Source organism: Falco biarmicus, chromosome Z, assembly GCF_023638135.1.
Source record: "Falco biarmicus isolate bFalBia1 chromosome Z, bFalBia1.pri, whole genome shotgun sequence".
NCBI lineage: Eukaryota > Metazoa > Chordata > Aves > Falconiformes > Falconidae > Falco > Falco biarmicus.
In genome coordinates, this window is record NC_079311.1 from 51,928,614 (window position 1) to 51,952,305 (window position 23,692).

At 38.1% G+C, this 23,692-nt stretch overlaps 1 protein-coding gene across 20 annotated transcripts in view; it reads left to right on the forward strand.

The window, feature by feature from the left end:
* MPDZ (multiple PDZ domain crumbs cell polarity complex component) overlaps nt 1–22,706 on the forward strand; it is a 99,387-nt gene extending 76,681 nt beyond the window's left edge. For 18 of the 20 annotated variants that reach the window (XM_056324531.1, XM_056324532.1, XM_056324536.1 and 15 more), the window contains 18 exons: nt 2,079–2,170; nt 2,439–2,529; nt 2,868–2,948; nt 4,023–4,115; nt 4,207–4,281; nt 5,690–5,867; nt 8,264–8,409; nt 8,745–8,828; nt 8,935–9,128; nt 9,378–9,525; nt 12,713–12,799; nt 13,536–13,632; nt 14,272–14,315; nt 15,390–15,512; nt 16,339–16,443; nt 16,561–16,673; nt 17,729–17,852; nt 18,709–22,706. In XM_056324531.1, coding sequence (XP_056180506.1) covers nt 2,079–2,170; nt 2,439–2,529; nt 2,868–2,948; nt 4,023–4,115; nt 4,207–4,281; nt 5,690–5,867; nt 8,264–8,409; nt 8,745–8,828; nt 8,935–9,128; nt 9,378–9,525; nt 12,713–12,799; nt 13,536–13,632; nt 14,272–14,315; nt 15,390–15,512; nt 16,339–16,443; nt 16,561–16,673; nt 17,729–17,852; nt 18,709–18,855 — 2,022 coding nt within the window. In that variant the 3' untranslated portion in view covers nt 18,856–22,706. The remainder of the gene's footprint in view (nt 1–2,078; nt 2,171–2,438; nt 2,530–2,867; nt 2,949–4,022; nt 4,116–4,206; nt 4,282–5,689; nt 5,868–8,263; nt 8,410–8,744; nt 8,829–8,934; nt 9,129–9,377; nt 9,526–12,712; nt 12,800–13,535; nt 13,633–14,271; nt 14,316–15,389; nt 15,513–16,338; nt 16,444–16,560; nt 16,674–17,728; nt 17,853–18,708) is intronic. The other 2 variants (XM_056324533.1, XM_056324537.1) reach the window with 2 other exon arrangements.
* Nucleotides 22,707–23,692: the final 986 nt, after the last annotated feature.

The following is a 23,692-nucleotide window of genomic DNA, read 5'->3' on the forward strand; positions in this document are numbered from 1 at the left end:
ATTACATTCTTGCAGCAATGTAGATGTTCTTCAGTGGACCTTGAAATACCCAAGTTATCCAACTTGACATCACTCTGCTACCAGATTTTCATTCTGGTGTATGCCAAATATTTGCAGCTGTGTGTGGCTTTTTTTCCTCGTTACAGTAGTACTAAGTAAAGGTGCGTGTGTATTTAGAAAGGATAAAATTGGAGATGACAGCAGTTGCTGGGTTATGGAGATGTATGGAAGGGCAGTGCATTGCAGACCATGGGAAATCAAATGAAGTCCTTTAGTCCGTGCGTCTGTGGGGTGCTCCAGGCTTTCTGTTTACTTCTTCTCTGCCTACTGGAAATGTGGTAATATCATTATATGTTTACGTTATGTAACATATAAAATGGAAATTAAATTGGGGAAACAGGAACAGATCTGGTTGTATTATGGACTTTTATCTCATGACACATTCAGACTGTTTTCTGTTGGCTTTGTGAGGGGACTCAGCCACTGAATGTGCAGCTAACATTCTCAGTGTTGATATGATTATAAGGTATATTTTTATATTAACCACAGTTCAGTTGATGATAGTTGCAGATGCATTCTCTGCTATAGCTTTTCCCATTCTTTCCAATAGCGGTCGGTAACGTTACCCCACAGAAATGCCTTGTGTAACTACAAAACTGTATGTGGAGGTGTTTGAGAATGTGCTAGGGAGATGGTACAGGGGGGGAATGGTGAGACTGAACAAAGCTTGGGGACCACACTGAAAGAGTAAATGATGTAGATTGGCAGCTGCAGACTAGGAGAGAAACGAAGGGATTTGTAGCACTGTGGACCTAGTCTCATGGTGGGACCTGTTATTTGCAGAGTCCAGTGTTACCTGCTAGATAGTTCTCTTGAATCAGTTTAAACATCTTTTTTTAAAACCTTGATGTTGCCGATGCTGAGTATCCTTAGAACACATTGAAACACATCTGTCTGAGTCTGCTCTCATGTGATTTCTTGCTTACTGTCCACACTGTAAACCTGCAAACTAATGCTAAGAGGTTGTCTCAGCCTCTTCTGAGAGGAGACATTTGAGCTTGCTCCTTATGTTGCCGAGTAGCTCTCCATCAGCTGTGGCAGACCATGCCCTGTCCCCCAGCTGATGGCCTGACAGTGGTCCTTCACAAGCCCATGGCAAACACTGGAAGCAGTGCTGCATCGGAATTGTCACCTCCACTATAAATGACAGGGTGCAGTATCCCGGTGACCATGCCTGGTGAACACAGTATATGGGAGCTGAGGGGTTGCTGCTAAGTTCAGCCCTCAGTTCAGCATTTTGTGTCTGTTGCTCACTGTTCACTGCTTTTGTGCTTCTCTGCTTCTATTAGTACTGCCTTGGTGTGTGTTGCATTATTTTCCCTTTGTGTAGGTCCAAGGTGTCCTTTTCCAATCATTTCCCCTTTCTTAGAGTGGACTTCTGCACTGTAGTTTTTATGTGAGTAGTTTATGACAAGAACAAATGCGAATGATAAACTGTGAGCAAACAGTGGCCGTAGTGGGCACATTCACACTGATACCTCCAATCATACCTGAATCATAGAAGCTTCAAGGGGTTTCAGTGAGTCTGCTCTGCCAAATTAATACAATGATTGTCAGGACAAATCTTCAGGTTGTAAATGCACCGGTGTTCAGACTCCTGTGTATAAAGTACCTTGCTCAGAACTGAAATCTGATAAATAATAGCAATCTCATTGCCGGATATAAGTGATTCATTTATTTGGTATGGTTGGAATTTCCCATGGCCCTGGTTTATCTCCACATCAGTTATGAGGTGATCAATGGCAAGTGGAAATAGATGACGTGCCAAGTCAACTGAGTATTACTCAGAGAATGACACTGAATGGCACTGTGACAATGTTAGTCTGAAATCAAACTATAAGGAATTTTTTACTGAAAGAAGGGAGTGAAAGCAGGACACGACATTTTCTATTAATTTAATACAATTGCTGCTTTAGCCAGTGATGTGGGATAATGGACCTTTTAAGGCTTAAAATTTAGTCTTAAGTATAAAGGAATAAAAATATTTTGAGAAATAATCGCTGTCTTCCTTTATGTAGATAAACGGGCAAATACTCTATGGAAGGACTCACCAGAATGCTTCCTCAATAATCAAATGTGCACCATCTAAAGTAAAAATAATCTTTGTCAGGTAAGTTCTGGGTATATGTTGGCTAAAAAAGTTTTTAATATGCACAAGTTTTGCACAGAGTATTTCTGTTTTATTTTTAATTTTGATAAGATTGATGTGCTTTTCAGCTCAGTTCTTGGTAGTTGTTAAATATGTCTTGAGTTTTCTATTTTGGTATTTGCATTGTGAGTGCCAGAAATAAAGTAAAAGAAACTACTAGACTTGTTCTAAGAAATGTGGTCCTGTATTATTACGTTCTTACTACATTCCTTCACTGAATCGATTGTAGAAATAAAGATGCAGTAAATCAGATGGCTGTTTGCCCTGCGAGGTCAGTAGAGTCTTCCCAGTGTACGTCAGGAACACTTCAACATCAAGAGGTAGAGTAACTGGGTTTTTTTCTCATTTGACTGAGATACTAAGATTGTTCTGGATAAAGGATTGCCCTGTCTGCTTAGCAAATACTACAAAAGAAGCCATTATCCAAGGAAAAAACAAATGGTTTAGTAAAGCTGCTAAATTTGGTACAGCTGCACTCAGTTCTGTTTTATGTGCATCTAAACTATGAAGTAAATCTAACATTTCTGTGAATAGGGTTATAGCAGTTTAAATTAATCCAGAAAATGATCAGGCCCACTTTAAATGTTTGTGCGCTACTTTAGTGTGATGCAAAATGTTGAATACAATTGCTCACATTTATGTTTTCATTTTCTGTTAGATTGATATCAGTGCTGCAAACTCCAGTGCTTGTTCTGACTTCAGTTCATGTAAAAACATTCAATATGTGGAACTCCCTAAGGTATGTGCTGAAGATTAAATTCACATCAGCCACATTTCTGTTCATTAGCTTATGGCAAACAAACTGTCTCTTTCTTACTGGAAGTCAGAATAGAGATTTCTAGAGGTCTTCTCTTCCTATTCGTGAATGGACCCCAGAGTTTTACTGATGTAATGACTGTCTTTGGCAACTTGATGAATCTCGACCTTAATATAAATTTGCCAGTTGCTTTGTGTCTCTGGAAGAAGTCAGCTCTTGTCCTATTCACAAAACTTTTGATAACCAGCTGCTGGTGGTGCCTCAGGTAAAATCATTGCCTTAGTTGTTCAAAGTGAATGCATTAGCAGAATATAAGCACCAAATCCCCCAAACAAAACACACATTTAGTGGAAATGGTACAGCTGGGAGAAAATGTCCAGGTTTTCTGTAACTATGAAGCTTCCAAGTGAGGGTGGAAAAATTGCTTCTGCTTACTGATATGGAGAAGACAGGTTGATTCAGTGGACATAAGGATAGAGGCTTGCAGACTCTTGTAAGTTTTTCTTCTTGGAAATAGCCTTCCATTATTAACTGGGAGAATACGTTACAGATGATATACAGATGGTTTAATTCTAGGTGAAAGCATTAGGGAAATTTCACTTTGCCACAAACATTTAGTGATTTCATGGAAATAGCATACATTTTTCCATCCTCTGTATTTTCCACTCCTGTGCATTTTTTTGCTGTAGTTTCAAATAATAAATTTAAGCTATGTCATTTTTTTTTTTTTTTTATTTACCTCAGTTTTGTAGTTTCCAAATATTTTGTGGTTTTTACTCCTATGTATGAATTTAACAACTGAATTGCAGTTGACATTATAAGTTTCAAATGGGTGGATTTAAGTTATGGAAGTGTTTCAAATTTGTCTTGGTAGCCAATATGCTGTTTGTAGGTTGGCAAAATCTATTTCAGAAATAGTTTAAAACAAAAATATTGATGCATTGTGAAAACCAAAACTTTTGTTTTGTCTGCAAGCTTTGCTAGAGTTTGGTGAATGTATTCTAGCATTTTGATAAACACAGTATTTAACCATCTGCATTTTTGTGTTTGCCTCAGGATCAAGGAGGCTTTGGAATTGCCATTAGTGAAGAAGACACAATTAATGGAGTAGTTATTAAGAGTTTAACAGATCATGGTGCAGCAGCAAAGGTGTGACAACATTAAAATCAAAATAGTGAATAAAAAATGTGTTTTGGGATAGCATCCCGAGCTGATATTTTTTACTCTTATTTTTTTCCAGGATGGACGAATCAAAGTTGGAGATCAGATCCTGGCAGTGGATGATGAAATTGTTGCAGGATATCCAGTAGAAAAGGTACTTCTGAAGGGTCAGGAATGTAGGAGGTGATTGTGTCTTGAACAAACTAGTGAGGTTTTTGTGGCTATACTCTGACTTGATTTTCAAAGCTGGCTATAGAACCAGAGATCTCCAGGCATTGAGATGCAGGTGTTGAGAATAAGCTAAAGCCTGAATGTAAAGCTTAGCTGCTATTTTATATTAATGCACTACATGAATCATCTGTATCTGTGCTACACATGTGATTTCTTTTCCCCTGTGGTTCAGATCTAATGACTGAGAGGTGATCAGTTGTGGGATAAAAGCCATGAACTATCGCTCAGTAATGACTCTTCGTAGCTTCTGCACTTGAAAAGTATTAGAACCAGTAAAATGAATATGTGTAAATTTACATAGGTGAGTTGTGTCAGTGGTAAATCAGGTCATGAACTGTGCTTTGACATGGGGATTGTCAATAATAACGGCCTCATTATATTCCAAGTCTGGTATTTCAACCCTTTGGAGAAACTGATCTCCATTCCTAAATAACAAGATTTAGTTCTACTAACTTCTAGCTCTGCAAACTCAGTTTGGATTCTGTAATGAATCAAGGAGGGCTTTTTTCTAGCACATTCCTTGGTACCAAGAAAAGTGATTCTTTGGGCATAAGAAGATTACTTTCTGTTTGTAAAGCACAATTAGGAGAGGATCCATCTTACTCTTTGATGCACTGCTATCTCTGAAGCAGTAAATGAGTAACAGAGTAAAGTGGGTAAGCTTTGAAAGAAGAAACAGAGAGATTGAAATCTCTGAAATCTCTGAAAGTAATTTCATTCTACTTAAATGTCAAGTCTTAGAAGGATTTGGTGTCTTTTCTGTGGAATGGAAATTAATTTTGAAGGTTTTTCAGTATTCCTTCAAACCAGATTTTGTGTTACACCTTAGTGTCCTTCTCTCCCTCCAATATATTGTTCAGATAGTATTTTCAGATTTTTCCTCCCAGCTGTTCATCTGATTAAGGAGCTAGGATGGCAGTAGCACATTTTGTTAAATCAGTAGATGTTTTGGTATTGACTTTGGTGGCATCAGAATTGGGCTCCACCCAAGCATTAAAAGACAATACTGGTTTTCCAATTTTTCTAATAATTGCTGTAAATGTAGTATTTTGTCCAGAGAAGCCATCAAAAGACTGCCACATTCTCATCTGCTATAGTTTGGTGAAGGTTGTGGAAGCTACTTGATTAACATCAGCCAGATCTAGCCTAAGGTTAATTCTATTGCTGTTTCTTATAAAAAACATGAATATTTGTCCTTGTTCATTACCAAGAAAACCTACAGAATTGTGACTTGTAGCTCCAGACTGGAGAACAGTTCTTTTGTTTTATTTTTATTTTACAATTAAACCGTCAGGTTACACTTTTCACCAGCTTTTCTCTTTGTCATTCAGTTTATTGGTCTGCTGAAGACATCCAAAACTATGGTGAGGCTTACAATCAACTCAGCAGAGACAGATAGTCTGACTGCAGCACCAGTCCCTTCCAGCGCTGCCCCAGCAGAGAGGAGGAATACGCAGCCATCAGCAACTTTCCCCTCTTCCAGCTCACCAGAACCAGAAGCAGTCAAAAGTAAGGTTCTCTTTCTGTGTCTGTCTTCACTGAGCTTGTGACTTTAAAATGAAGACCCAGCTTGTAAACAAGTTTTCTTTTTTTGTAGGAACTCAGCTGTCTTCTGAGTTCCATTTTCTAGTACTTTCAGATACAGATCCATCTAAATAAAGTAGTGAGGCTCACTACTCACACCAAAGACCTACCTCTTGCCTTCCCACTGGCCTGTTGTAGAGGTGGTAGGATGGAGGGATTTCCTTCTCCCTCCCAAAGGCTGTGCAGCAGGTGTCTCTGTCAAGGTGGTCTAGAATGAAGTGGGAGGCATTCTTTTAAATGAGAGAGAAAAATCATGTCATCTTTTCTAGAACAGGGGAATGGTTGAGACTGTCTTGCCATTTATAACTAGCCACATTTTGACTTTCCTCCTTCGGAGTGGAGAGTCAAGATGTAACTGATTGATGATAGTTATTGTTTAAGCAACACATTACTAAGAAGCTAACAATAACTTGAGTAATGTGCACATCACAGTTAATTTGCCTGTACATCACTGCAGGTATTACTGAGTCACATTTCTGTTGCTTATTACTAGCAATAGTGTTGATACACAATTATAAAGAAATTTTAAGACACACAGGAGACCTACTGGGTAATAATTCTGCCGTCTTCCCATCTGCACTTAGTTTTACGTTGTCCAAGTCTATTCCTTCCATCTCCACGCTGCCACAGCAAGTCTTAGGGATAAAGGCCTGATGGACATTTCAGCAGTGCTCCCTCCAGTATCCTGGGGATTTGTGATTGCAGCTTGGCTTCACTACCTTTCACAGGCATCCACAACTCAACTATTGAATCTCTCCCTCCTCTTGTTTCTCCACCTGATTCTGTAATTTATTCCCCTGCTTTCTTTTACCAAGCCCACCTTTTTTGATGCCTCTGCACCTTGTTTTCTCTGCACAGACTCCTTCCAAATAAGCAACCCATCCCTAACTATTTTTCCCTATTGGTCTGATTTCTACTACATCTCTGCCCAACTTTGGTGTTTCCAGTGGTGCTATGTAGGCAATTTTTGGCCCGATACTGATGCAGCTATCTAGATGAGATCAACATTGCATACCAAGACTCCTTTCCAGTTCTTCAGTTTATGTGTTTCATGTACATTTTATGCCTTCTGGACAGAATTATTATACTTAAGCCTTGAAGCCCCTGCTTAGCTTGAACTAAGTAAGCATGAGCAGTTGCTCACCATACACGCAAAGAATTTGCATAACAGAGCAATAGAGTAACCTGTTCTATACTCACATAGAAGCTTTACCCCTAAAAAGTCTTTTAACTGCCTTTCTGGTTCCCTTCAGAGACCAAGACTCTTGTTTTGAGACTTGTTGTCCACACTATACCTAAGTATTTGTCTAACATAAATCCATATTTCTGAATGGTGAAGTCTTCTGTTAGTTTCAGGGGAACTTTTTTTAATCAGTGCCCTTTTAAAGTGCCTGAGAAGGAATTATATGCCTATTTTTACCTTTTGGAAAGAATGTAATTTTGGTGTTTCTTTAAGGCACAAAGGACATCAGTAGTAGAAATAATCTGAAAATTCCAGATATTTCAATTGCTGAATCTTTCCTTTAGTTGCTACATAATATACCCTCCTCGTATGTGTAACTTTTTTTTCTGTGAAGGATACAGAACTGACTAAAATACTGAACTGAAGATCCATTTTTGACATACCAGAGATGCCAAATTTACAGATAAATTGCTACATAGGTATGCCATATATATCTGCACTATGATTTACACCACAAAGCTTACTGCTTCCAAAAGCTGTTTTGGTGTCCAGTTAAAAGTTGAACTGGTGTAAGGAAGCTTTTCTTGAGGGCCACTAAATACAATGAATTGTAGAAAACCTTTGATTTGACCATGGAGTGCTGGACTTGTGAAATATCACTATATTTGTTTCATACTTAATCTTCTTTCTTGTGGTACAAATCTGAGTCTGAGACAGAATATTTAGTTAGATGGATGTTGACCTGAACCATTGCAAAAATGCAAGGCTGGCATCTTGAATCCATGTATTTAATACATACTGTGCACTTTAGTTACCTGTGATCTGCATTCCATAGTTGCTGGTATAGATGTTTTAATTAAATTCTATCCTAAATAGAATCTGTTGTGTACAAAAGCTTCTTTGGCTATCCAGACTGTTATCCAGATACTCGATGGTGTCAGAACGGGACAACTGTAATTGAAATGACAGAATAGTACTTGTCTGAGGGGAAGGGAGAGTTGGCAGCATCATTCTCTGCAGGTCAGCTGTTCAGCTGTTGCTCTAGATCTGTCAGTGGACCCTCAAATTGCTGTTTTAAAGTCACTTCTCTAATATTGAGCCCTCTTACAGTAACCAGCATGTTTAATTGTTGTTTTAGACACAAGTAGATCTTCAACTCCAGCCACGTTAGCCTCTGACCCAGCTACTTGTCCCATCATTCCTGGATGTGAAACAACCATTGATATCTCCAAAGGGCGGACGGGTCTTGGTCTGAGCATTGTTGGAGGAGCAGACACTTTGCTGGTTGGTTGGAAAAATGCATATCACTCAAGTGAAATAATAATGAAATTAAAATGTGTAATAGAAGAGATTTTTTTTCTTCATTTGTTTCTGTTGCATTTATAGAAAGATACCAAAGATAAAGATACCAGCTCAGGAAAAAAATAAATAAATTAAAAAGCACTTTTAAGGTTGGAAGTATAAATGAACTTCTTAAACAGTTTAGTAATTTGTTTATCATACATCTGACTGTTTTGTTTATCACTGGTGAATTACAGTAGGAATTTTCAGTTCTTCTTGGTTAAAGTGAGGGGATGTTCTTTCAGCATGCAATTTATTTTTGTTTTATTTGTCCACAGGGAGCAATCATTATCCATGAAGTCTATGAAGAAGGAGCAGCATCAAAAGATGGGAGACTGTGGGCTGGGGATCAGATATTAGAGGTGTGGTTTCTTTGGTCACTTCTATTGTCATTTGCTAGCTAGGCATCTTCTGTTTGTCTGGTGGAAAGTCCTGCATACTTGATCATTTTGTATGCTTTCATTGCAGGTGAATGGGATTGACCTCAGGAATGCCACACATGATGAAGCGATAAATGTCCTCCGACAGACTCCACAGAAAGTTCGTCTGACTGTGTACAGAGATGAAGCCCAGTACAAAGAGGAAGACATGTACGATGTACTCAATATAGAGCTCCAAAAAAAGCCTGGCAAGGGGCTTGGGCTGAGTATTGTTGGGAAAAGGTATGAAAGTACCTGCAGAGTCAATGTCTGGGACTTGCTGGGAATGCTTATGTTTCTGTTGGGATCTGATGCTCAGATCCTGTGGGCTTGAACGCTTTTGTGCCTAAGCTAATTGTCCATTCCTAGAGAAACTAGCCAGACATTACCTCAGCAGAAAAATGAGATAATGTTTATTGTGTTCCCAAAAGCAAGCCATAAAAATGGCCCTCAAACAATACTGTAATGCAAAATCCATATCTGTATTTGCAGAAATGATACAGGGGTGTTTGTGTCAGACATCGTCAAAGGAGGAATAGCAGATACAGATGGGAGGTTGATGCAAGGAGACCAGATACTGACGGTGAATGGAGAAGATGTTCGAAATGCTAACCAGGAGGCTGTTGCAGCTTTGCTAAAGGTATTTGGAAAAGAGAAGGTGGAAAAAAGTGAAGAATTCAGTGAAACCTTTGATTTTATTCAGACTGAGTTCAGACTATTATTGACATGTCAGTGAGGATGAACTGTGTGTCCAAATTTAGGCTTCCTGAAGTCTGGAGCATTCAGATTTTGATAGTTTGCCTGATGAAGATGGGAGGTAGTGGTGGTGCAGAGTGTGGCGGATGTTTAAAGGGCAGTAGAAGACCATTACCTAGAACAACCTAAAACTTAACACTGTATTTTCTCCAACAAACTGTTAACTGTTTAACTATCTCACATTTTTAGAAAGATACACACAACTGACTTTAAATGATGGAGAATTCATCAGAGTAGTTGTGCCAGAAAAGTGATTACTTTTGTACTTGGTTGTGTTCTTTTTTCTGTGTATATCTAGCATCACCTTACATCCATTAAATACTATAATGCATTTTCCTGTGACCAAGGCATCTAGCATAAGAAATTACTTTATCATAAAGATAACAGAGGTAAACTCTCAGCTGCAGCTCTTGGAACCAGAATTTCTGGTCTCAATAAATTTTGTGCTTCTGATGTCCTCCCCTTATTTCCAAATCAGAATGAAGTCAGATATATGACATTTCCTGTGGTCTGGCAGGAAGTCCAGCTGGTCAGCCAGCTTGCCTATTTTCCATCCAGGGTTTGGAGACATTCTTGCTGCCTGGTAAGGATTCTATTGAGTCAGCATTTTCCAATGGAAAACTATTCCGCTGGAAAAAATTCAACAGCTACTACTCATAGCTGACTCTTGAATGCATAGATACATAATCATGCTTCTTTGCACTCAGGTTCAAAGGTATATTTTCCAGGTCTTGAACGGTTCCTTGAGGTGTGGCTTTTTTTTTTTTTTTTTTGTGTCTTTTGCTGGGGGTGGAGCATGGGAAGTAGGAATTAGAAAGTTGAGATCGGAGCACTTTCTCTGTATTTCAGAACGGGCCTGTAAGCAAGAAGAATGCCAGAACTGGATCTCTGACAGTAAACTTGTTAATACACTCTTCTGGGGTAACAGCACTTCTCCATTCTTACCTGATACTTTATTTTACCTAAGGACAGCACATTTCTTCTTCATATGCTGCACTTTTACATCTCCTCTAAATGAAAATGCCATTTTAGTAAAGTTTCTTTCATTTTGGCAAGCATTTGGAGTATCTTATCAATGGTTCTTAATTCCCACTTATCATTTGTATATTCATGTTTTAAATACTTAATCTCTTTCAGTAGTACTTGTAATTAATTTTCCTAGCCCTGAGAAATAAGGCTTTTAAAATACCTCAAGAGATATTAACAATTCTGTTTTGTTAACATAGTATAAATGGCATAAAGCACAATCAGTCACATGTAGGCAGTCAGCTATTTTAGTTCAGGTATTAGTTCTGTTTTCATTCATGAGAGTAAGATCTAGGAACGAGTTTTGTTGAACTGCCTGAAATGTATTTTGCTAGAAAATTATTTAAAATCTATGGATAATCCCTGTGTATTTTAAGTAGCATGAGACCACTAGAATGTGTTGTCAGGTTGAGAATTCTGCCTGTTCTTGCAGTGTTTCTTTTTAAATATCCCTAAAATGTGAAAAGCTGATAATTTTTTCCCATAGTTTGACTTACGGCTTTATCAAGTGGGAAATTTCAAGGAGAGAAAGCTATAATAAAGCTGAGTGTGAGCTGATTTATTTGTAAGTTTAGTTGGAAAGTATGACCTCCCATTTTGACACAAAACTTTCAAATCTTATTTGTGGGTCTGCATTTTATGTAAGGATGTGATGATTTTAAGTACATATATTACTTCCTCAGTTTTCCATTTTGGATAAGAGCTGTCCGTGTGGTTTAATATGAGTCAGTTCATAAAAGTAGCAGAGAATGGTTTTGCCTGAGCTTTGATCACATCTTTCCCAGAACATTGATAAGTGAATATTATTTAAAAATAAAAAGCAATTTATTAATAAATCTGTTTTAATGTCACCCCTAAGAGAATAGCAACAGGATGTGACGTATGGAAACCCTTTTTGAATGGATAAGTCCTGTTGTTGGTTTTCATGTATTGGTCTATTTCTTACTCTGATTTTCTGACAAATACGTGAATGCCACTTAAGAGTAATAACAGCTGAAGCATGATGCCACTTAAGAGTAATAACAGCTGAAGCATGATAAATAAAGGCAAAGTTGTGTAATACTGAGTTCTTTGGATACAGGAGTTCATGCTGACAACTTCCCAGAAGAAAGAAGGAAAAGCAAAATAGCAACAAAACTTTGAAATTTCTGTATTTGAATACATTGCAGAGAGATGGTCTTCTTTTGACACAACTTGTATTATTTTGGAAGTCTGGTTTTCTGCATGTTTTTGTGTTAATAACGTACCTGTTTGCAAAATCAGCCTGGTGTGTGGTCTTCTAAATATTTGATTGCAGGGTGATTTTTTTTTTTCTGAGACATGCATTTTATGCAGATGTGTAAATACTTAATAGTATAATTAAAAGTTTACAGAGTAGTGGAAAGATTTTCCAATATGCAAACAGTCTATATCAACCAGCTTCCTTTTAGGAGTCAGATGCTGAAAGGTCCCTTAAAATACAGATAGATATTTGGAAAACTTCCTACCCAGAATTTCTCTAGTTACATTGGTATGGATCCAGAGTAACAGGGCAATTTCAAGAGCGGGAGAGAGGACTAACCTCTCAATTAAATTAAATCTCTTAAAATTAACAGTTTAAATACCATGTTCTCAGTCATATCAGCAGAAATAATGATTAATACTTTGAGGTATTACAGTATCTTTTAGTGCTTATTGTAAAAATAATCAGTTTTACTATTACTTGAGAAATGCTATCTTGAAAATATATGTTGACATTACAACTGAGAAGCCAAAATTACTCTGTGAGGTGAAAGTTAATAGAATTAGTTGTCTTGAGTAATTTTCACACCTGTGTTGTAATACTGGTTAATTCAAGAAGCACCCTGCTCAGTATTTAATACCATGGTATACTTAGTTTGTGTGGCTTTGATGCTGTCATGAGCTCTGTCTGCTCAGTGCTCATTGCGGTGTTGTTCCCTTCTGTCCATATTTTTTTTCTTCTTCCACCATCTAATAAGTGACTTAAATATTGTTGTAGGCTTTAATGTTGTGGACAGAAGAGATATAAGTGACTGGTTCTTTAGTGTTCATTAGGTATGGTAAGACTAGAGGTCGGAAGAATAAAAGCTGGACCATTCCACTCTGAGAGGAGGACATCCCAGAGCAGCCAGGTGTGTAACTGTAAAACTGTTTAGTTTGAAATATACAATGGTTAAGTAATGAAAGCAAATAAAAAGAATTGGTTTTGTGATGGGAATAATTTTCCACATACCTGATCCAAGAATGAGAGAATAGTTTTTATCTATTTTGCAGCTTTTTGGTAACCACTTTATATGTTCACTTTAGCATATTGTATCTGTTGATGACATGATCCAGCCAAAAATGTAATCCAGAAATGGCTTTGCTGTGCTACCTAGTCTGTTTTTTATGGCTTCAGCCTGGCAAGCAGGTAGAGCTCTGATTTTCATCGATACCAGAAGAAGTTGTAGTTGACTTTAAACCTCTGTTACTTTTGGAGTGCTTGGCAGGCAGTGGAGTATTATTTCAGTAAACTTAGTGAATTTCTCCACTCCTTGCATACTTACCATAATCTTGGTCATCAGAAGCAGGAAACCTGCACCCTTTCCATCAGGCTTCTCTCAAGTTTATTTATATTACTGTTGGTCTAATGTTGGAGTGTTCCAAAACTGCATCAGTTTCTGTATTTCAGTGCATCCTTTGTGTGGGAGCAGCTCATACGTGGTATGTGGTATGCAGCAAAAATACGTGGAGGTTCACTCTGTTAAGTTTTAACTGGGCACAGAAAAAGTAAAATATGTCAGAATTTGCTGATTACAGTGAGTTACAGTTTTACTTATCAATTGGGTGCCTGAAGCTGCTCTCTAAACCCAGTCTAACACTATTTAGGTCAGTGAAGGAAGCGGCAGTCTCTCATCATTCAGTTTCCCGGTTTCTGGGTCCAGTGCACCTGAAGTCTTTGAAAGTGGTCTAAAGAAGAATACCAGTAAGATTTCTTTGGTGCTTTCGTATTTTATACATGTGAACTGGTAGCTGAGATCTTTCACTTTCTATAAAATGTTGTCATTATGTACTGTAGGTGTGAAAGTGATTCCTTAGTCATTAAAACGCTGCAGGGGTGGTTATTGTACAGTACGTCATATATCTTCAAATAGCTTTTTGTAAAAGAAACCAGCAGCTTGTTATACTAGCAGTTTAGATTTTGAGAATCTAAGCTGAGCCATAATTTTTTATTTAATCTAAATACACCTTCAGTCAAGCTGTCTCATTCAGGTACTGTGTAGTTAAAATAGATGTGAAAAAGCTGTGTCATGCTCAAATGTAGAACAAAGTTACTTCTGACCAAGGTATTAATAGCAAATAATAACTTTCTCTCTTGTATTTGAGTATGCTTAGCGGTCTTATTCCAAAAGTTATTTACATGGAGTGAATGAATGACTTTTCCACCCATTCTAGAAGTATTTCAATCCTATTAATTTAATGACAATCACTTTCAAAATCTGCTTAAAATGTATGTCTGTAATAAGCCAACAGAGAGAGTTATCATAGTGGTTTGGATAACTTTTAATGGAAAAGTTTCCTAAAAATGCTAGTTTAACTTTCTTTTTTCTAATTCATTCGACAGCAGCTTCTGAAATACAGGGACTGAGAACAGTTGAAATAAAAAAGGTAAGTTACACATGAAGTGCTATGTGTCAGGAAGAGGCTTTGTAGATGTTGTGAATAGGTGTGTTTACAGAAAGGAAGAAATTTGGCCCTGTTAATCATTGGCAATAATCAGTTAATTTGTCTGTCTTTTCAGGTCAAGACGGTATGATCATCACTGACTATTTTTATGTAAAATCAGTGTGATTTATGCTATCACATTTTGTGACCTGTTTTGAAAGCAAAAGGAGACAGGATTAGTGAGAGATAATGGGTCCTACTTTTACTGTTGTCAGACTCACTTAAATCCATACTCTGTTCTGGTGAACTCAGAGGAACTGTACCAGAGTTGCAAACCCATTGATGGGTATTTCATATTTTTAAGGGGTAGGCTTGTACATGCTGCTAGGTTTTCAACTGTGAAATTCATTTGACTTCCGTATTTATAGGAGGGCATGAGATGTGAGTCAACAGACTGCTGATTATCCAGAATACTTGGTTTTTTTGGTTGTTTTTTTTTTACTTTGCGTGGCATCTAGTTCACTTGATTGCATGGATAGGGTTTAGATATTCTTTGTTTACAGTAGAATCTGCAAATACCAGTTTACAATAGCAGTTTTTGCAGTTAGATAGTAGGGTGTTGTGCAGTAGTGAACAGCTAGTTTTTCTTCAAGAGTAGGACACTAGGGGGAGCATAAAGATTAATTCTGCTCTCTGGGAGGTTCATAATAGGAGATTGATACAAACAGTATTAAGGACAGGCAATCGCTTCACTCCAGTTTTCCTTGCCCAGACTTTCTGTGCTGATATTAAGGGTCTAACACTAAATTCTGTAAGTGTTTAATTATTGTTTAAGATAAAGCATACAACTAAGTCAGTGAACTGTCACTTACCACTGATAGGAAGAATCATATATACTGTGCTCTCTTCACTTTCCTGAAATGATGCAAAGTGTGTTGGCTTAAAAAATGACTTGAAACCTAGGAATTCTGATTTTTCTAAGACAGGGGCTTTAGTAGTTCTTTGATATAAGTCTACAGTTCTCTGTATGTGTTTTTCTTTCCAGAAAAGTCTAATCTTTTTTCATGACAATAACAGGGCCCTGCAGATTCACTAGGAGTGAGCATTGCTGGAGGTGTAGGAAGTCCTCTTGGAGATGTACCTATATTTATTGCCATGATGCATCCAAATGGAGTTGCAGCTCAGACTCAGAAACTGAGAGTAAGTTAATTGATAAGAAGGTCGTAAAGATTGCATGGTTAATGCACATTAATTACTCTAGGTAGGCAATTAATTAGCAGTTTAATGATACAGTCATAAGTGCTTCTGGCTGTGACAAGAATTTTTGCTGTTTGGATTGATGAAACTAACTCAGATTGGTAGCATGGTAAAAGGTAATTACGCAAAGATACTAACTTTGGGAAGGAAGTCATAAAGCAGTCTTGGATCACAGAGGTAGTCAGTTAGTTTGTGAAAGTTAAAAGCAGAGAGAGTGGTTAAGAATGATGGATTCTGTGTGAGCTCCACTGGTGAACATGGTGGTTATTCCTGCAACCGTGTCTGTGCAGTCTGTCTCTTATCTTATTTACCTGTCTTAGGATAGAGACAGTGCTTTTTAAGTTCTGAGTTACAGTGGGAGGTCTTACCTACACTTACATGTGTACTGTATCCAGTCTTTACCAAAGGTGGTTGAATTTGACTCGTGAGCCTTGGAAAATGAACAGTGTTATTTCAGGATTAATTCAAACATACAATCTCTGATGATAATTTACTGCTTCAGTCTGCCCTATCTTCAGGTGACATGCAAAATGCATTTCTCACATGCTGTGTCTTCTAGAGTATTAGGATCAATTCTGTAAAGCATCATTACTTTTTTTACACTGAATATACTAAACTTGCAGTTTAGTATATTAAATTTGCTGTGTAATTTGCAAATTGTGATGTAGAATTTTCTGCCTTTGTTATAGGGTCATTGTGTAGTTCAAAGATGATTTGCATTCATAGAATCATTCTATGATTGTATGGTTTTCTGTGTTTTCTTTCGCAGGTTGGAGACAGGATTGTTAGCATCTGTGGAACATCTACTGAGGGCATGACTCACTCCCAAGCTGTTAGTCTCCTAAAAAATGCTTCAGGCACTATTGAGTTGCAGGTAAAAAAATCTTCAGTGACATTGGGAATATTTTCTGAATACTATTTTGCCAGCTGCTACAATGAATTATTTTAGTGTCAGCATTCTCATTATACTGTTTAAAAACCCTATTCCTAGGTTGTAGCTGGAGGAGAAGTGACTGTCATAACTGGTCAGCAGCAGGATCCACCTACGTCCAATCTTTCCTTTGTGGGACTAACTTCAACTGGCATTTTTCAGGATGATTTAGGGTCAGTAACTGCAGAATATACAACCTCTGTAGCCTGTTATTTTAGGTGGAACTCAACCTAAAATACTTAAAAATTCTAGCAAATAATGTACAAATTGTTTGACTTAATCACGACTTACACATTTGGTATACATCAGACTTGGAGGCCATAGGTCCTTTTCTGCATTTTTCATGATGTGATTTTCTGTGCTGCTTTATTTTGGCCCTCTGTAGAATTATAATATCATTTCATTTCTTCTTTGTAAGTATAAGCCACCTTTGTTTCACTGTGCCTTTGTAGCTGGGGTTAATTGATAGACCCAACATGTCTTTTGTCAGAATTAGACAGCAAGGCCCTTTCCACAGAGGTACCTGTGTTTCCGTAACGTCCTTTCTAGCACTGGGCTATCAGGAGCATCAAACTTTTCTGGTGTACAAAGTATACTGCTGCTAGTATACTGCAAGGTACAACTGTGTAAGCAAGTTTTGCCTTAAACTGTGTCATGAATCCAAGACATTCTTCTAGGAACAGGGAAAGAAGGGGTGGGGTTCTCCAGCCACAGAGGTCTACTTTGAAAGATAGAGCTTCAAAATTTCTTACAGTCAAAGTATATGTGGGGAAATATACCTATAAATGAAGCAATTAAACCGTACAACGTAAACTATTGGGGCTAATTTTAGATTTCTTTTAGGAGGTGTGATGGGTTACAGGATTTTTACAGTAAATGTTTGTTGTGAAGATTTGATACTGGTATTGCATCTCTATTTTGCTAGAGCAATATTAAGCACTGTAAGTGGGACATAAGCACTGTTAGTGGGACACTGCAGCTGTAACTATGACCCGAGATGGGTGGAAGAGGTGTTTGAAGTAACTACCTTTAAGTAGTAAAGAGGGCATGAAACTGCTACAGTGTTTTACATAAACTCAAATAGCAAGTTCATTATAATAAAAGCATTGGTGTTATAGTGGAAAGGGAACGTGCTACTTAGCTTGAAAGGAAGAATGCTTTTTGTTGAATATTCTACATGTTAAATTGTAAGTTCAGAATCTCAATACCCTTTTTTCCTTTTTCTTAGACCTCCTCAGTACAAGACCATTACTCTGGATAGAGGACCAGATGGCCTAGGTTTTAGTATTGTGGGTGGTTATGGCAGTCCCCATGGAGACTTACCCATTTATGTGAAGACGGTGTTTGCAAAGGTAAGTGTTAATTTGTTCAGTCAGTCCATTAATGAGTTAGATCACAGCAGCCACTATCTCAAATCATGGCCTGAGTTTGAAACTGAAGGTTTGTTAACAGTTTCTCACAGCTTTTCTTCCTTAGTGCAAGGGCTGGTCAAAATGTGCTTGCAGCATTTGAAGGTTTTAGGTGTTGGGAAGATTCAGAATTTCCAAACGTGTATGACCCTGCCTATGGCACATTCTTCTTAAACTCTCGAAATGGGAATTGTGCACATACATAGAAAAACAGTCCCCTTGCCTTACATTCAGAGTGTATTTTCCTCAGGTAGTAGAAGGGACTGTTTTACTTACTGTGACTGAGGGCTTGAAAGGTAGACCAAGATAAAATAATTGAACTCAGTCTGGATGTTTGGAGAAGTTCAGGTACTGACCTGGATTTGATAGTTTGGGCTGTCCTAAGAAACAGCCCAGAGTCAGAGAAAAGTGGAATCAAGAATCATAAAGTTTTATGGTAAATCCAAGTACAAACCTGGGTTTTGATTGCTGAATTTCTTATACCAGTTGCTGAAAACTTCTTCAGATCTTGAAAATCTGACTTCTGTGATAGCAGAGTTAAAATATTACACTAGCTGGACGAACAGGGTTAAGAGAACGTAAAAGTCCTGTAGATCTGATTTCTACATGTTGTGAAATGTAGACAGAGCAGGGCATACTGCGACACTAGCAGACTACTAAAATTGACTGTATTTGAATCATTGAAAATTAAAAAATATAAGGGGTTTTGTGCACTGAACCAATCTTATTCAGACCATAAGAACAGTGGAGCAGGGAGAAGAAATGCGTGAGTCTGCAGTTACATGTTGTATCATTTCAGGGTGCAGCAGCAGAAGATGGACGCCTGAAGAGGGGGGATCAAATCATTGCTGTGAATGGGCAGAGTTTAGAAGGGGTGACCCATGAGGAAGCGGTGGCTATTCTGAAAAGGACAAAAGGAACAGTCACTTTGACTGTTTTGTCATGAACTGGGTGCCCAAAGGAGTAGGGTCAGTAAGACTATGTTATTTACATTCCGCATAGCAAAGAGAATGGAAGTGTTTGTATAGCCTTCTTGCGCTTCCAGCTTCACAGGATTGCGTTACACAACACTGAAGAAAAATAATGTTTGACCATATTTTTATATACAATAGAAGTATTTCTTTTACTGTCAAACCACTGGGATGGAGTTTTGTCAGCTATGGAAAGACATGGATATTTTTCCTATTAGTATTATAATGAATGCTTGTAAGCCACCAAAACGAAAAAGGAATGTTTGAATTCATAACCATGCCACAAAACTGGAATGTTTTGCTAAGAGACTTTGGATATTTGAAGTATGTTGGAAAAATGGTAAAGTCACCAAGTCAACAAGGGGCTGCCATGGGCAGCAGTAGTCAGAAAACAGAAATAAGGTTATTGAAGAAATAATAAAGTATTAACAAAATAAGGAATTTTGGGAAAAGAAGGTAAAGTGTGTAATTTGGAGGCAGATGATTAACGAACTCAGATGGTTTTTTGTATTATTTCACAATGGCCAAGTAGAAGGAGCTAGGTGGGCAACTTGGGTAGCATTTTTTGCTTGTCTGTTTGTGTGTTTGTATTTCCTAAGTCATGGTATATCCAAAAAGAGAAAACTGTGGTTTAGTTTGGCTTAGGTTTGAGGGTTTGGTTGGGGGTGGTTTTTTTGCGGCAAGGGGTGTGGGTGTGGGTGGGCGAGTGGGTGTGTGTGAATGGGTGTGTGTGTGTGTTTGTTTTGAAAGGAGAGGACTTGTGCTCAGGGCTTAGGGCAAAATCCGTTTGCTAGCGCAAACTACTCCTGGTGAATGAGAGAGCCCAGCAACTGCAGTATTAGAAGAACTAGACTTACGTAGTACTACTGTTTTGTAGCCTGTATGGGTGTGAAAGCAACCTTCCTGACATGACGTGTGTAAGCGAAGGCTGTCCTCCTCCCATGTGCAAGATTAACTACAGGCTCAGTGCAGACGTTTCTGTGAACTGCTTGCATCAGAGCTACAAACTGCTCAGGGCAGGTTTACTTAGCTGCAGACAGACACTTGTGGATACTGGTTAAGCCAAGGTGGAAGGTGATGTTACAGTGTTGCTGCCATTACCAGTAGCCGCAAAGGTAGAGTCCTTGTTGGACTGAGGAGGACTGAAACCAGGAGCTGAGGTGGGTGAAAGGATGAAAAAATGTCCCAGTGCAGTTGCATAGGAAGACAGCAGTTAAGGTCTTTCTGCATCAGCATTAAGGTATGCAGATATCTTAAGGGCTAGATGATGTGGCAAGAGGATGCAACCAGGCTCTTTTCAGTAGTGTGAAGCAACAAGCACAAACTGTAACACAGGAAGTTCCACCTGAATGAAAAACCTTTTTACTTTGAGAGTAACAGCACTGGAACAGGCTGCCCAGAGAGGCTGTGGGGTCTCCTTCTTTGGAGACATTCAAAACCCACCTGGATGTGACTGTGCAACCTGCTGTAGGTGAACCTGCTTTAGAAGGGGGTTGGACTAAGACTTCCATTCTGTGATTCTGTGATTAAGCAGAAGAGATTTGAGGGCCACAAGTATTGTTTTGGGGCTTTTAATTTTAATTTTAGAGGCACAAATAAAATACAGTGACTAGTAAGTACAATGCAACCATGGAGCTATTCTTTGGGCAGCAGTGTGGTCTGTAAATTTATCAACAACCTCAGTTTTATAAGTTGGGATCCTCACTAAAACTTTATCCAAAAAATGCACCCACTGAAACCCTCAGCTGATTGTAGCCTGCCTTTGCCTCTGCTTCTTCGAAGTGGCTCTTGGGAATCTGGCAGATAAAACACACCTTGCCTGTGATTCACCTTCCTGCAGGAAAACTTTACCAAGTCTTTTGAGGGAGAAAGATACCTAGCTAATTAGCATGCTAATTAGCAGCAAGACCCCTTGTGTTAGTTAGGAAAAACAATTGTAGCAAGAAGGCCACCATGTCAGTTGTCATTTAAGAGAAATTTGAACTGAAAATGCAGGCAATGGTCAGGCTGTTATTAGGAGAAGGTACAAAAGAATAACATTTTTTTTAGTGGGACACCAGAACAGTATTAGGAATGTCTATGAAATATTATTAACAAATTCATAGTTTCATCTAACTGAATTTACTAAAAAAACACACTGTGTTTGTCTTTTTAACTGTTCTAGAAGATAACAATGTGGCAGGCTAAGACAAAAGAAAACAGATGGTCATTACTAGATGCTGTTATTACTGAATTGCTCTTCTATACTTATTCCTTGGTTAGAGTGAGAAATGCCTCCATTATAGTTTGTAAAGTCACCTTAAATAGTATCTATATTTGTAACAGAAGTAGCATAGAGATATTTTGTTGCTGCTGTTGTGTCTAAATGGAGGATTTGGAATAAATTGCAAACTGTCATGATGAAGAAATAAAGTCACAGGTGTGTTTCTGGTTGCTTTACAATGGCATGCATGCATTGTTCATTCTGTTGTGAAAGATTAATTCAAAACAATTTGATATAAAAAAAAGGCATTACTCATTATGTGAACCTTAAAGCACCTGCTTAATACTGCTTTCTGGTCAGTCTATCTTTTTGATTTTCAGATAGGTAGGTAGTAACATTTTTTACTATTATTATTACATAAAAGGAGTATTTGACTTATGTACCATAAATTTTAGCTGTGTTCTTTGCTGAGAGTGCTATATTGGATTTTTTAAGTGCTTGCAGTTAGATGTCCAGTTTACCTATAGACAGACAAAAGTGAGAGGTGTTTGTCTTAGATGGGACCTTTAATTTGTCAGCACTTGTTAATGTTTTCTGGTATTTCATCCTTTGGCAGTTTATTAGTTTAGATTATACGTTGTTAAGTGTAGTTCAGTTTAGTTAGAGAGCAAGAGCACACTTTTGACTGAGCAAGGTAGGCATTATAGCTAAAAGGGAGTGAATGTTCTTAGTGAGTGTTTCTGTGGGGTGTGGGTTACCCTTTTGAGACTCTCAGCACTGGTCAGCAACAGTGTCACAGTTTGCTGTATTTTCATTACATTTTTTTATGCTGCTCACTGTTCATAGCCACAGAAGAGTGCACGATACCAGGACTAGGAAGACTGAGACCGCAGGGTACATTCTCAGGAGGCTTTATCAGGTTTCTACTACTGTACCAGATGGAGATAAGAGAGCCGGAGTTTCTTGTTGGGCATCTCACATGAGTGCTTAGGCTGAGGCATATTAAAGGTCTTTGCAGGCTTTCAAGAAGTACTTTCAAGTACCTTCTCATCATAGGAGTGCCATAGCCACGGCATCCAGCACTTCAGACTTTCACATTATTGGGGATTTTACAAAAAACAATGGGAGCAGCACCTTGGGAGTGAAGGAAATTAGTTATTCTCTGGTTTGGGAGATTTTTTGTCTAAAACTGTCAAAGACATATATACTTTGTTTTGGCTTGAAAAAAAAAAAATTCATTACTCAGTGCTAAATGTGAATATGTCTGTTGGGAGTAGAAAGGTCAGTGTTGCAGATGAGTTGCTTGAATATAATCCTAATGGTTAAAGCAGCAAATGTTCACTGAAATTCCTGTTTGTGACAGGAACCACTGAGCTCAGGTGATAATAAAGATTGTCATATGGGGAAAGCATTAACCTTTGTTACTGTCACTAAGACCAGAAAAAGGTTACAAGTGATAGTGTTCATATTTTTGTCTTGCTTTTTTAGTAAGTCCACACCAACTCTTTTTCCCAGATTTTATGTTTTCTCCCAAGTGTAAAGTGTCTGCAAAGAGCTAATAAGTTGTTACTCTTCTGATACTCTTGGAATAAAAAAAAAATTGCTCAGTTATTGTTTCAACTATGTCATTTTTCTTGGTTTTGCTGAATACATACGAATACAAGTAGCAAAGGAAAATGTCACTCTTAACATTAGAATTCTCTTGGGAAATCCAAGCAACTCCAAACCTAGTATCTGGGCCGGAGACTTTATGTTGGTAGTTGGATTTAAATGGGACAAGTGACACATTTAATGTAGTGATTTTTTGTTGTTTCATGGTGATCTTAAATGCTGGATAATACCAGCTGCATCTGCAGCTCCTGCTTTTTGCATGCACCTAGATGTTAACTGCTTGAATTCCTGTGTCCTGGAGAAGTTCCTCTCAAGAGAAGGCTTTCTCTTGCAAGTCATGCTTTAATGGAAAATAAGGTTTAGCAGCATTTTGACAGAGTAACTGCAGTTTTCTCTCTGTATGAGAAATTCTGAGGTTTAGGTCCCCTGCAGACAAAATCTATGATTCTGTTCCTGATGGACTTAGTCTCTGAGAGATGTGGTGGCTAGAAGCCCACCCCTGGGCATAGCAGGCTCCAGGGTCACTCCCTGATTGGATTAGTGCATGCTTGGCTCTCCTCAGTTCGCATACAGGTGAGTACCATAAATCTGACAAACTTGACTTGCAGTCCTAGAAGTCAAGGCTTTTTCGGTTCTTTGGTTGTGGGGCCTTTTTAAAATCTAGTCGTGAATGTCTTGGCTTTAATTTAAAGATTATGCAGAGGCCCTGCATTTGTTCTACGTTTAACTCCAGTTCTATTGTAACTTCCCTTTTTAAGCATATACATAAGGAGAAGTAATCCACTCAGATTTGTTGTTAATGTAGAATCAGAGGTTTTCTAATCAGATGTATGTGTTAATTACTTTACAAAAATGTTTGTGGATGCAAGTCTTCTGGCGAAGTTTTTACAACCCCTTTCACAACACTGAACAACAGCAGTGATTGCCTTTGCGTTAAATTACATGTCTAACAAAGTCTTTGCAAGAAGTATTAGTCTGTCCTGGCCAGGAAAGAAAAT